This window comes from Schistocerca nitens, chromosome 1 (assembly GCF_023898315.1).
Source record: "Schistocerca nitens isolate TAMUIC-IGC-003100 chromosome 1, iqSchNite1.1, whole genome shotgun sequence".
Classification (NCBI taxonomy): Eukaryota; Metazoa; Arthropoda; class Insecta; order Orthoptera; family Acrididae; genus Schistocerca; species Schistocerca nitens.
This window is the reverse complement of record NC_064614.1, coordinates 113,973,206-113,987,393: the sequence shown is the minus strand read 5'-3', so window position 1 is coordinate 113,987,393 and position 14,188 is coordinate 113,973,206. Positions and strand designations below refer to the sequence as shown.

Sequence of the window (14,188 nt, the reverse complement as noted above, 5' to 3'; positions counted from 1 at the left end):
ACTATATAGTACCTTAAACACTGTGGCACACGAACAGTTTACGAACCTAATCGTTTCGGAAATGACAAAATGCCTATTGGCTTCTGTCTCGGGTTCTTCGGCCGACGATCATCTAATGATTTTACTGACGTTTCGCCAGCACGAGTGGCTGCCATTGTCAAAGCTTCACCCTCCATTGCCGGTGGTGAACTGGAGCCGAGCTCGCGGCCGCAGACTATACGTACGTGGGTGGCGCGCCAACGTTCGAAGGCTTCTCCACGGTCATTTCCGACAAGAAAGTTCTGGCTGTAGAGAAGCACTACCACACGCGTTTGTTCAGAGAAGCTGTAGAAATACAAAAACACGCGAACAGTTTCAATAAGAAAGAGGAAAGCATTAAGGTAAGCGGATCCTCGCTTCCCGTACTGCAGCGAACGACCGTCGCAGGTAGCAAGAGGAGAACCGCTCCGGAAATGACCGCGGAGAAGCCCTCGAACGTTGGCGCGCCACGTACATATAGTCTGCGGCAGCGAGCTCGGCTCCAGTTCACCACCGGCAATGGAGGGTGAAGCTTTGACAATGGCAGCCACTCGTGCTGGCGAAACGTCAGTAAAATCATTAGATGAACGTCGGCCGAAGAACCCGAGACAGAAGCCAATAGGCAGTTTGTCAACAAGTGGCCACGAAAGCCTTAACAGTTTCGGAAATGGCCCGAAAACCAATGATCGTGCCCTTTTGGACGTCAGATAAATCGTTCCGTTTCCGCATTACAACGATTGTATTGTTTTCCACTCTCCACAGCATGCACTACACACCCTCTGCTGCCAGTGCGGCCACCAGCTGTTAGCGATTGGGACACACTTTACATTCCATCCACTGGTCGTGCTGCGACCTGCCGTTTGGGAGTGGTTATAGCACGTTGACGTAGAACATAGGTGGTGCTCACATTAATGTGACTGGACCGTGTAGTTGTCTGGACTGTACCCGTACATGATGTGTCATGCATTGTATTACTTGAAAGATGAGATGTAAAGTGTGGCGCCCATGTATGCATGATGTATTTATGGCATGACGCCTGCATGAGTCCCACACTTTACATTCATCCTTCAATTAATACAGTACGTGAGATATCATCTACAGCTACAGTCTAGACAAACCGTTTGTACTCCAATGTGGCAGAAGGCCAAAATAGTCCAAATTAATTACCTGTTGTGTACGACTACGGTCCTTAACTGCAATAAAGAGATAAATGCTGTCCTGGGTAACGGTTAATTTTGCTTCGAACTTGTCGCAACTCATGAAATTTACGAAAGAAGTAGCTGACTAGCAAGATGGTTAGCTGCACGTTAATGACACTTATAAACAGTTTATGTGAGTATGTAACTCTTCGTTAAAGAATTGATTGACACTCTAAAATCCACAATGCAAAATTGTAGAGACTGGGACTTAATGTTTTGTACGTAATTGTCACACAACATATGCACACTGAGGAACAATTATGTGAATATGATAAATTTTTGTGTGATTTCACGTGCGAGAAAGTTTCTAAAGACACAATTTTGTCTCGACACATAAAAGAGGAAAATCTTAAAAACATGCATCCGTTTTAAATATCGCTTCTTACCATACCTCTGGGTGGACGCATGACAATTTATCTTGTTTTCCTCTTTTTCCTGTGAATATTTTCAATGTCGTAAGACGTAGTAGGCAAGAAAACGCCTCCGGCCTGATAATGTACCGGTGCTGTGATCTGCATATGCGCCCCTGTGTTCAGTATGCCGACTCCTCGTACTGAGCGTATAAAAATTGGTTGTAAAACTATAGATGACGCTAAATTAGTGGTGGATTGCTGTAATATAGCAGTTTCTGGAAATTACATCTTTGTACCACAGCTTCAGTAGGACTGGATATCAAATGCTCACTGACTCTGGTTTTATCAGTGTAAGCTAGCACAATCAGATTTTATTTGAAGAAAGTGACGATGGCTTTTTTGATGATGAAAAACAAAAACACAGCCGTCTGAACAGGCCTTGATGGCCCAACGGTACCGACCAGCCGCCGTGTCATCCTCTGCCTTTAGGCGTCATCGGATGCAAATACACAGGGGCATATGGTCAGCATACGCTCTTCCAGCCGTTGTCAGTTTTCGTGACCGCTGCTGCTATTTCTCAATCAAGCTGTTCCTCAATAGGCCTCACAAGGGCTGAGTGCATCCCGCTTGCAGCCCTCTGTTGGGCTTGGCTAACAGAAGGGCCACCACCTGGGTCTGCCGAGTGCTGTGGGCAAGCGGGTGCACTCAGCCCTCGTGAGGCCATTTGACGAGCTGCTTGATTAAGGGGTAACGGCACCGGTCACGAAAACTGTCAACGGGCAAGAGAGTGGTATGATGCTAGTGCTGATTTTGTATTTTTCATTTGACGATGCCACTGTGGCTCCAGTGTATTAGGACATGTTCTTATAAATAGGTCTGCCGGCCGGAGTGGCCGAGCGGTTCTAGGCGCTACAGTCTGGAACCGCGCGACCGCTACGCTCGCAGGTTCGAATCCTGCCTCGGGTCTGGATGTGTGTGATGTCCATAGGTTAGACAGGTTTAAGTAGTTCTAAGTTCTAGGGGACTGATGACCTCAGAAGTTAGGTCCCATAGTGCTCAGAGCAATTTTTTATAAATAGGTCTGAAGATGGTCATTATTGACCCATACCGGTAGTCTGATGACAAAACATTTGTGACCATAGATGTAAAGTAAGGGAAATTTATTCCACGTTTTTTTTCAGTTCTTCTTTACTAGCCCGCAAGTCGCGAATGGTTTTTTCTGTTGGTGGAGGGCCGAAATGCCGCTCAGCTGCTCTGTTTCCATGTTCTTCTGCATACGCTGTTATTTTCAATTTATAGCCTGCACAATATGAATACCTTCTATTTTTTCCATTACGAAACCAGCTACTAACAAAAATATTGTACTATTACCGGCAACACAAATCACCTTCAGTTCTAATTCACTGGCACCCCACACTGAAATCACGCATCACACGGCAGACAGTGTTCTGGGTTTGTGATGATGGGGCTGAAGTGAGATAGTGTTAGCCAGCTTGTGAATACCTGCGACTCCTGTTCGTCGTATCGGTGCACTGCTGGTGCCAGTTGAATACAATGTTGCCACACAGATATAGGTCTCCCATCCGCAGCATCGATTATATGGCCATTTTTAAGGCTGGCGGGAATTTTAAATCAAACACTGGACCTTTTATAATTTACAGTGTAAGACGTACCTGACGTTTGGATTCGAAGAAAAATGTGCGTCTTATAGCCTGTAAAATACTCTAACATCACTGTGCCTCTCCAAAACATTGAATGGTATCTCTTCTCCCGTCTCTGCCATATTCACCGAACGTGGTCACCAGGGCCAGTGCGGAGTCGCGATTCATCGCTGAAACCTATACTACGTCATTCGTCAGAAGCCCATGCTTCCCAGTCACGGCACCGCTCAAAACGCGACCACTTGTGTTGTGGTGTCAACGACAGTCTACTCGTGGGATGACAGTTCCCTAGTCCAGTTGATGGTAGTCTCCAACCAGTGGTGTGGGATCACACTGAACGTTGGAGGGAGTCAACTATTTGTTCTCATATGGCAAGCACAGATGTTAAAGGGGCAGGATGAGCCTGGTGCGCAGTAACGGCGATCCTCCTTTGTGTTGCTCAGACGGGGTCGGCAGGCAACTTGACGACGAGCGTACCTGCCATCCATTTCACATGCTGTCCAGCATCGGACCACTGTCACACCCAAGTGCCCCACAAATTCGGGTACTGCACGATTCGGCCAGCTGGCCAAATGGAGACACATAATGAGGCCACTTCTTTCAGGCTGACCCAGGTGCTGCTATCGCTGTCTCACATGAGTATGCGGCATCTCTGCATCCTACACAGTGATCACTCAACATCTCATGCTGTTCGTGCTCCTTACATACACTATCAGACTTGGTAGCAACACTAAACATGGATAACACTATTGCACTCTGGTGGCCGTTCTATCTGTCCCAGATAATTGCAACTCTAAATCACTGGCATATTTCTAGAAGGTGTATTTTTATTTATTTATTTTACACTTCAAATTCCGTAGGACCAAACTGAGGAGCAAGTCTCCAAGGTCATGCAACATGTCAATACATGAAATTACAACATAAAAGTAATAACAGATAAAAAAAATGTTCATGAACCCGAAAAAAGTCAGTCCATTAGTTTAAGTAAACGCAATCAACAATACAACATAAGAATGAGCTTAAGTTTTCAAGGAACTCCTCAACAGAATAGAAGGAGTGACCCATGAGGAAACTCTTCAGTTTCGATTTGAAACCGCATGGATTACTGCCTGCTAAGATTCTTGAATTCGAGTGGCAGCTTATTGAAAATGGATGCAGCAGTATACTGGACACCTTTTTGTACAAGACTTAATGAAGTCCGATCCAAATGCTGGTTTGATTTCTGCCGAGTATTAACCGAGTGAAAGTTGCTTATCCTAGGAAATAAGCTAATATTGATAACAAGAAATGACAGTAAGGAATATATACATTGAGAGGCCAATGTCAACATACCCAGACTCGTAAACAGGGGTCGACAAGAGGTTCGTGAACTTACACCACTTATTGCGCGAACCACCCGTTTCTCAGCCAAAAATATCCTTTTAGTGGGAAGAATTACCCCCAAATATAATACCATACGACATAGCGAATGAAAATAAGCAAAGTAGACTAATTATCGTGTCAAATGATCACTCACTTCTGATACCGTTCGAATAGTAAAAATGGCAGTATTAAGTATTTGAACAAGATCCTGAACGGGGGCTTTCCACGACAGCTTACTATCTATCTGAACACCTAGGAATCTGAACTGCTCAGTTTCACTAATCATATGCCCGTTCTGTGAAATTAAAACGTCGGGTTTTGTTGAATTGTGTTAGAAACTGTAAAAACTGAGTCTTACTGTGATTTAGCGTTAGTTATTTTCTACAAGCCATGAAGTTACATCATGTACTGCACTATTTGAAACCCAGTCAATCTTGCACACAACATCCTCTACTACCAAGCTAGTGTCATCAGCAAACAGAAATATTTTAGAGTTACCTGTAATACTAGAGGGCATATCATTTATATAAATAAGGAACAGGAGTGGCCCCAGCACTGATCCCTGGGGCACCACCCACTTGACAGTACCCCACTCAGACCCCACATCACAGCCGTTGTCAACGTTGTGAATAATGACCTTATGCTGCCTGTTACTAAAGTAAGAGGTGAACCAATTGTGAGCTACTCCCCGTATTCCGCAATGGTCCAACGCCTGGAGCAATATTTTGTGATCAACACAATCAAATGCCTTAGTTAAATCAAAAAATATGCCAAGCGTTCGAAACCTTTTGTTTAGCCGATCCAGTACCTCACAGAGAAAAGAGAATATAGCATTTTCATTTGTTAAATGACTTCTAAAGCCGAACTGCAGCAAATCGTCTGATATAAAATGATCGATTATCGTTACATACACAGCCTTTTCAATAATTTTTACAAACACTGATGGCATATAAATAGATCTAAAATTACCTATATTATCTCTTTCTCCTGTGTAAGCAGTTAAATTCACAACCGACCACATCTTCTCGGAGCTTCACTTTTTTTCTCATGGTGTGTAGACACCAAATTCTAACTCTTAGGAGTAAACATCGTCTGATAAAATTGTAAGGCATTATTTACTGAATGACTCTTGTGCATGTTTCAAATAAGGTAAATGACATTAAGTAAAGAAAAAAAAAATCTCTAAACTTGCACAGAAGAGTTCCATCTCACAGTGTCCCTTCGTGTTGTGTTACAGAAGGGCGGCTCAGAGGGAAAGCACGGGTCCGCCGGTAAGAGCGCCAAGGGCCACGCGACCAGTGACAAGAGCGGCCACGCCGCACACGGGGGGCGCTCCAGCTCACACGAGCACTCGTCGCAGTACGCCAAGAAGGGCGGCCACTCCTCGCACAAGAAGACGTCGGGGGGCAAGCAGTAGGCGGCGTCCTGAAGGGCAACAGTTGCGCCGCGAAAGACTCGCTGTGGCGAGACTCGAGAAAATTCAAGAAGGGGGTACCCATGTCCCTAAGTGTAGTGTGATGTTCTGCAGTCCACTGGCAACTGGATGGGAATAGGGAGTGGGGTCAGAGAACGGACTCACTGACGACTTAGTTTAAAAAAGTGGCGTCCCCAAGCCACAAAAACCTGTTGTAATGTCTTTATTTGGCGGCATACAGTTTTCTACAGGTCACCTAAAAATTAATGAAAATCTGTAAGAAATAGTACGTCGCGAAATAATTAAGGCGAACTATTGTGTGTATCAGATACTCATGGATACCTTTACATCACGTTAATGGAGGGCTTCTTGGCGTCAAGCACATAATTATTGAGATGCAGCATCTAAATTAAAGTTAAAAATACAGTATGCATAAAGACATAAAAAACATAGTTATAGATGCAGAAAAATACAACGTGAGTGCATGTTAGTTATATATGATGGCAAAATAAAAACTGGCCCGCAAAACTATTTCATGCACGTTAAGGTAGGCAACCCAACATCATCCACCCCTTGAGCAGACGTTGTCAGTTGGGTTGCCTATCTTAAGGTGCATGAAATAGTTTTGCAGGCCAGTTTTATTTTGCACACCCTCTACATGCCCCTGTTGTCCTATTCGCTTTCCTGCTAGTTTCTACGTGTACAGTTTAAAAGCGCATTGCACTGTTCTACATACTGTCACACAGAAGTTGTATGATAAACTGACGACTGAGTCAGCCGATGTTCGCTTTTATGTGAGTGCAGCGATACTGCTTACAAGTTACGAAAATCGATGGTAGCTTCATTAGAGATACATAATTAACAATATCTGTGTCTTGCTTGTGGACAACGAATAAAACTAACAAAACAGAGAAAGTCACATTCACCTTCCGACCTTCAGATATACATGCTCCAGTGTGTCAATTTATGATACGATTTTGGTAAGATGGTGTGTGAAACAGTGCAATGGATGTTAACTTATGCACTTGGTGACTAATGGAAAAATTGTATAATGCAATGGACGCATCCATAAGTGACAGTCATAAAAGCTTCATTGTTAAAATGTTCACTTTTTATTCGTCAGCTACAACAATCATGATGATACTCGCAGAGACCAACGTCCCCTGTGCGTAAGCGAAAGGCAGCCTCTGAAGTAATGTGGCTTTCAGAAGATTGCACAGAGGGATGTAACGTCAAACGGCCAGAGGCGCGATGGTGGCAGTGACTTGACAATACTCCTGACCACAGCATCGGGTGGTGACCCAGAATGCCTGGTTGCAAAGGGCAAGACACGCAGAATCACGCTGTGGGCTCCGCGTGGACGAAACTGATCATAGCGGCATTGTCTGCCCCCACACGCAAAGGTAGGCAGTAAGAAGTTCGCCCATAGAGTGACGCCTCGGCCTCGAACCGTAGTCGATCAGCGCAGGAAGCCGGCAGGGTCAGAGGTAGGCCTAAAGGTGGCCCATCAGTTGGTGGGTGGAAAGTTGACAACATTTGCGTCAACGTGAAGAGTGGGGACGCAACTACACGCGGAAGACTCTGGAGGTGCAGACTGGTTGATCCTCGGTGACTGTCGGAAGTCCCCCCTTGGAGCTGGTGGCTGGCAGACTGCAATCCTTCTCACTAGATATGAGGTGTACTTATACAGGCTCGGAACGTCTCTGTTTCGTTAAAGAATCAGTTTTCATCACAAAAGCCAAAACAAAGCCACAGACAGGTCACCCACACTACAGCGGTTCTGCCTTTCCGCTGTGACTGTGCTATTTCGGCTCTGGTCGCTCTACTTGACTATAGCATACGGTAACTGTCTCGACGCCTCAGTACATTAAGTGCGGTGTAGTAATACAAATTTGTAATATTTTTAATGTCTTTACGTATACGCATTTTTAACCTTGATTTAGATGCTGCAATTGATGATAAATATGTACTTGTCGTCAAGGAACCTTCCTTTAACCTAATGTAATGGTATCCCCGTATATCTGCTGAACATAGTAGCTCATCTTAATTATTCTGACGTGTACTATTCCTTATACATTTCTGTTAATATGTAGGTGACTTGTCACTCGACCAGAGTTGTTTGTCGATAAACAAACACATATTACAGTAACTTTTGATAGTTTCGTGATGCCATTTTTTAAATACATTGAAACTGTGCGGCACTGTTTATAAAATGATCTAGTTTAAGCTCTCGCTTTCTCACCCTAATGCCGTTTAACCCGGTGGACCTTCATTCACGAGATATCGTCTTCGAAAAGCGGATGAATGAATTTACTAGCCCATAAATGGCATCCGCTTTCGTGGTTGTGAACAGCCTGGCTTCTATGGAATCAGGCTGGCAAGGTCGGGGTTGTGGGTTCTACACAAGTTGCGTAAAACCTGTTTTTTAATTTTGTCACCGTTGAAATACTTTGGTGTTTACCACAGAAAAGTAAGGGAAACGGATGCTGAATTTGGATTAGATGCTGATTTACGGTTGCAATATTACCGACTGACAACCGAGATTTCAGAACGTTAATGAAATATGTTTCCCTCCTCAGTTTATTAAAAATTGACTGTAACTGTACAATTTTCATGGTGCAAGAGCGTTGTCGTCCTAGAAACATTAATAACAAACCTGTAAATTGTAAATCGTATCACAATAAATAAATTTATAAGTGGCTACAACGTAAGTTACTAAAGATGAAATCAGTTGTTTTTATCTTACTGTCTTCGATTGGATGCGGCAATCAGCTGTTACAAAAAGTGAAATTACCACAATAACATAGAAAAATGAGAAAAAATATAACTCGCCACGCACTAGAATCGAACCCACGCCCAAACAAGCAGTCAGCTACCGCGCTGTTTCGTAGGCAGATGCGATTTTAACAGTTGGTAAATCCATCTCGTCCGCTTTTCGAAGGCGATGTCTGCTGAAGATTCGTCTACCAGGATGATCAGTTTCAGGGTGAGACACCTGACGCCTTAAACTACATCACCATTCAGTTCATTCTCCGATCATGATCCCCGAATCCATTCCTCCCTCCCCCCCCCCACCACCACCACCACCCCACCCCTCATTTGAGACTCACTCGTGCGTCCCAATCTTCTAGCTGCTAGTGGACGACTTCCTCTGTTCTAAGACCGTGTTACTGAATCGTAAGAAAAATATACTGCAAATTGTAGCGATATATAAAAGTGAGAAATTTGTGCTCACTAGCTGGATGGACAAGAAATATAATGTGGCTTATGAATACACACACCTGTAGGAGAGGACATAGGGAAGTATTTAGAGAACTTTTAAGCCCGAAGAGAAGCAGTCAATCAGATTTACACCTCGCTATAAAAGCCAATAACGTAATGACCAACTTGAACAGCTGCAGAAACCATAGTTGTTATATTTGACTATGGTAATACACATCTTGCAAATGATTTGATGTTATATATACATTTCCACAGGGGATATACTCACCTGCTCTACAGCGTCCCAGTTTCTTCATTTATGCATGTTTGTTATGCACTACGAGCCCAGTAATAGGTTTAACTTGCTGTAATATACATTTATCCCTATGTTTTCTGCTCTCCTTTATTTCCTCGCTTCCAAGGTAAATTACTGCAGGATGCCTTATGCAAATACAGCCAACCTGTCCCTTATTCATGTAAAAGTTTTTGATAGACTTTCTTCCTTGACCATTTTAATATCATTATTTGCCTTATGAACAACGTACGTTTCTCCAGTTACCCAGGTTCACTTCTCCGCTTCTGTGGTATCATGAGTTCGCTACCTGTCTGTCGTATTTTTCAATAAACAGTTAAACACCTGGGAAAGCTGGCAAAGTAAGGACGGAATAAAAAATGCTTGTGCATTAGAATGGAGTGCACATCAGTGCAAGCGAAAAAGTTACACTAAATGAATTCAGTCACAGAGAAAAAGACAAAAATGCAAAAATTTGTAAGTACACCAAATAAAAATATATAACTAACTCCGAAATTGGAAATATTAAACAAGCGGCCTCTTATAGTTAGCTTGTTGAATGTTAGACATTCCTTCCCAATATTTAAAGTGCGAGAGTTGACACCAAAATTTTGCGTTTTTGTGCCATCGTCCAAACAGAGGGCGTGACCACACCTAAATCACGAGCTGACCTCTAACCAGCATACAAACTATATTCTTCAAAATCAAGGTATCTGTACGTGTACGTCACTACAACTGCACCGTAGTAGTTTCTCTCTCTATGAAAAAAGAATCCATTCGTTAAAGGGCAATGCCTCAATTCGCGTCATAGGCTGAAGTGAGATACGATACAGTTTCGGTTTGTTGGTTTGTTAAGGCTCGCAATCTCTGTTATACTCCCAGTGATACCTAACACTCTGCTTTATATGGGGATGGCATTACAGATTAGGGATACCGAATTGTGCTAACGTATGGATCATACTAGCACCCTTGGATACTACATCCACCAGATCGCTTCCTTTCATTTTGACGTTCCCTAGTGCCCAAAATGAAAACACCACCTTCCTGGACTTTGCTGGTGGAGAACCGGGTAGCATACAACTGTGCTGGTTTCTTGGCTTTGTACATGAATTAGATATCTTAAAGCGTATCCGTGAAGTCACAGGAGATGAATTTCACAGTTAAAATATCTCATTTGTTCTACTCAAAATGGTCTTCCTCTTAGAACCACTGGTGTCTTTCAAATGAATTTGTATCTTAATAAAAGCTGTAAAAATTATTTGAAGCCGTATTTGAAAACACACCACCAGCTTTTGAGTGAAACTCTTTTACACTCGAAAACTATTTTATCACAGAATTGTAATTTGTAAACTAATACGCAGTAATGCCGGACTTCGCAGATGGAACCTGCAGTAGGTTTGAAGTTCCGTTGCCGATGCATTGCAAACCGACGTTAAATATGCTGATAAACTGAAAGCAGACGACAAACAAGAAGTAAACTCAGTTACAACGTGGGTTCATTCCCGAAATATTCTTTCAATATGATCTCCAGTAATGGATCCAAATCCTTTCATTTACGTTTCATTGCAGTCTATTTAAATTTCCCAACAGGTATGTAAGTTGACTAAGGGCAATGCTTCAAAACTTTGTATACTTTCTCTCTAATGAATCATACCTAATCAGTGGCTTGTACATGCACTTAGTATTTATTATTGACGACATTAGCCAGATGGACAAACGATTTTGTGTCATCCATCCGAAACATAGAGCTACCCTATATGCACCCACCTATCCATATATCTCTCTGTCTGTCCACACAGCAAAACATTCCTGTAATGCACGAGTTGAATCTTAGTGCTGGCTGGTACCTTTTCAAGTTACTGTTACGTTAGTTTCGGTCATGCTGGGTACTACTACATGAAAGTTAATATTCATGTGTACACTTGGCAGTGATAAAGCCGAGTATTCTTACAGCTTTCATGTAATGTTCAAATACATATCGTATTAGAAACCTAGTATTATATTTTACTACTACAAATTTTATAATGCTACCTAAAAACTATTGATATTCATATTTCTTAATAGTGCAAGCTGGGATATGCAATGGCTATCAGAAAACCACTTCATAGTTTCCTATATTAGGAAACGGATGAGAATCGCAAGCTGCTATATTATGTATCTGCTAATAGGATCTGAGTTCATTAGTACTCCAATATAATTCCAAAGTATGTAATATTTTGACAAAACTGCACTAATATTCTGGGCTTACGATGCTGAATGGCGTTGTCCCAAACTGTGGTATGTGTTCTCCCTAATGAGTGTGTATTCTGTGGTCCAGTTGTTTCTCCTTTTGAAATGTGTACAGATATCCGACATGATAAGCTGAAATAGCAGTATTCTCAGCACTGCAACACATGTGATATTCTCTTTGTTTTCATTTCCTTTGGTTTGACTGAATTACTGACCACCTTGTGTATTTTTCATAAACATATCTGATGTGCTTACATTGGAACTCAAAATATAATATAATTTAATGGTACAGATTTAGCTTGTTTATTTCCCACCTCCCAATTCCCGACCTACAATGTAGGTGGTTTTTTTTTTTTTTTTTTTTTTTTTTTTTTTTTGCAACTGGTGACTGTGAAGTAAAGCTTAATCAGCAAATAAAAGGTAAGGTTGTACCAACCTGATTGCTAATTTCAACTTAAGAGTGCTTTACGACGCATGATCTTTGTAACTTACATACTCAGCCAGTTTCAGGATGACCTAAAGTTTAAAGTGGAGTCCTAATCACATTCTATGTATATACAAATCATTCAGCACGTCTAAACAGCAAATAATTATAACAAAAATACATATATTTTACCAACTCTACAGTGTATTCACGGTTAGATTTAATGTCAAATGAAACTTCAGATTCGCCAGTACATTTCTTGTACTTCATTCTCATAACACTTGCGTCACCATAGACTAGCATTTGAAGACTGTTGTAAAATGCTATTACTGACAGCAAACCATAACAATAATTACTGATTCCTCACAACACCAATGTCCAAATAAACAAGACAGTAAGCTTCATTACAATAACAATTGATCCCACACAACACCAATGTCCAAATAAACAAGATAGTAGGCTTCATTTCTGCAAAAGTATGGGTCCGAATACCTCTTACAATATATGTAAATAGAGATCTAAACGTCTTACATACTCGTTAAATTAATTGTATGCGCTACCACAATAATTATAAGCAATAGTGGGTAATTACGCTAGTCAAATATTAAATGAAACCCCTTAACCATTCGTAAGTTGAAATTTCGCAGGTCGATTTTCGTTATATGGTAGCATTTTAAATTTCTTAATCCTTGCTAGGCTTTAAGTATAGCACTGATAGACTGTGACAGGTACCATCGTTCGGCATTTTCGTTCTCCCACTTATTAGTTTTGCCCAAACCTTTTCTTTTTTACGACTCTTGAGTGAGAGACCATAAGCTATGACACTAACTCGTATTCGAGAGAATGGCCATTGTTTTCTTAAATGGTTAAAGACGTCTGCCTGCATGGTTCCTGCCTTCTTCTTTTTATGAACTCGAGTAAGACTGTTAAGCTTTCTTACAAATGAAATCTTCCCTGCGAATGCCTCTTGATATAAACCAAAGCCCATCACACATTCGTAAAATCATCATGCCGAGCTAGGGAAGCGTGCGTACTTCAACGATACAAATAGTCGTAACATAGTTGGAACATCCCGTTCAATGATCCATGGACCTTGCCATTGGTGGGGAGGCTTGCGTGCCTCAGCGATACTGAGGCAACCACAATGGAACGGTATCTCTTGACAAACGTGTGGTTCCTGAATAGGGGCAGCAGCCTTTTCCGTAGTTGCAGAGATGATTGACTGAACTGGCCTTGTATCATCAACCAAAACAGCATCGCTGTGCTGGTACTGCGAACGGCTGAAACCAAGGGGAAAAATTTGAAAAAGGGAAATGGATAGTTTAAAGTTAGACATAGTGGGAATACGTGAAGTTCGCTGGCAGGATGAACAGGACTTCTAGTCAGGCGAATACATGGTTATAATTACAAAATCAAATAGGGGTAATGCAGAAGCAGGTTTAATAATGAATAAAAAAATAGGAACGTGCATAAACTACTACGAACAGCATAGTGAACGCATTATTGTAGCGAAGGAAGACACGAAGCCAACGCCTACCATAGTTGTGCAAGTTTGTATGCCAACTAGTTCTGTAGATGATAAAGATATTGAAGGAACGTGTGACGAGATAAGAGAAATTATTCAGATAGTTAAGAGGGACGAAAATTTAACAGTCATGGGGGACTGGAATTCGGTAGTAGGGATAGGAAGAGAAGGAAAAGTAGTCGGTGAATATGGACTGGGGGTAAGAAATGAAAGAGAAAGCCGCCTGGTAGAGTTTTGTACAGAGCATAAATTAATCATCGCTAACACTTGGTTTAAGAAGTATGAAAGAAGATTGTAAACGTGGAAGAGACCTGGGGATACCGGAAGGTTTCATTCAGATTCATTATATAGTGGAAAGACAGAGGTTTAGGAACCAGGTTTTAAATTGTAGGACATTTCCAAGAGCAGATGTGGACTCTGACCACAATTTATTGGTTATTAACTGTAGATTAAAGCTGTAGAAACTACAAAAAGGTAGTAATTTAAGAAGATGGGACATGGAAAAAACAG

At 41.8% G+C, this 14,188-nt stretch overlaps 1 protein-coding gene across 1 annotated transcript in view; it reads left to right on the top strand.

Annotated features, from left to right (window-relative positions):
* LOC126258162 (MHC class II regulatory factor RFX1-like) overlaps positions 1–6,482 on the top strand; it is a 113,385-nt gene extending 106,903 nt beyond the window's left edge. The window contains exon 5 of the mRNA XM_049955660.1: positions 5,831–6,482. Within this exon, the coding sequence (XP_049811617.1) occupies positions 5,831–6,010 (180 nt within the window). The 3' untranslated portion in view covers positions 6,011–6,482. The remainder of the gene's footprint in view (positions 1–5,830) is intronic.
* Positions 6,483–14,188: the final 7,706 nt, after the last annotated feature.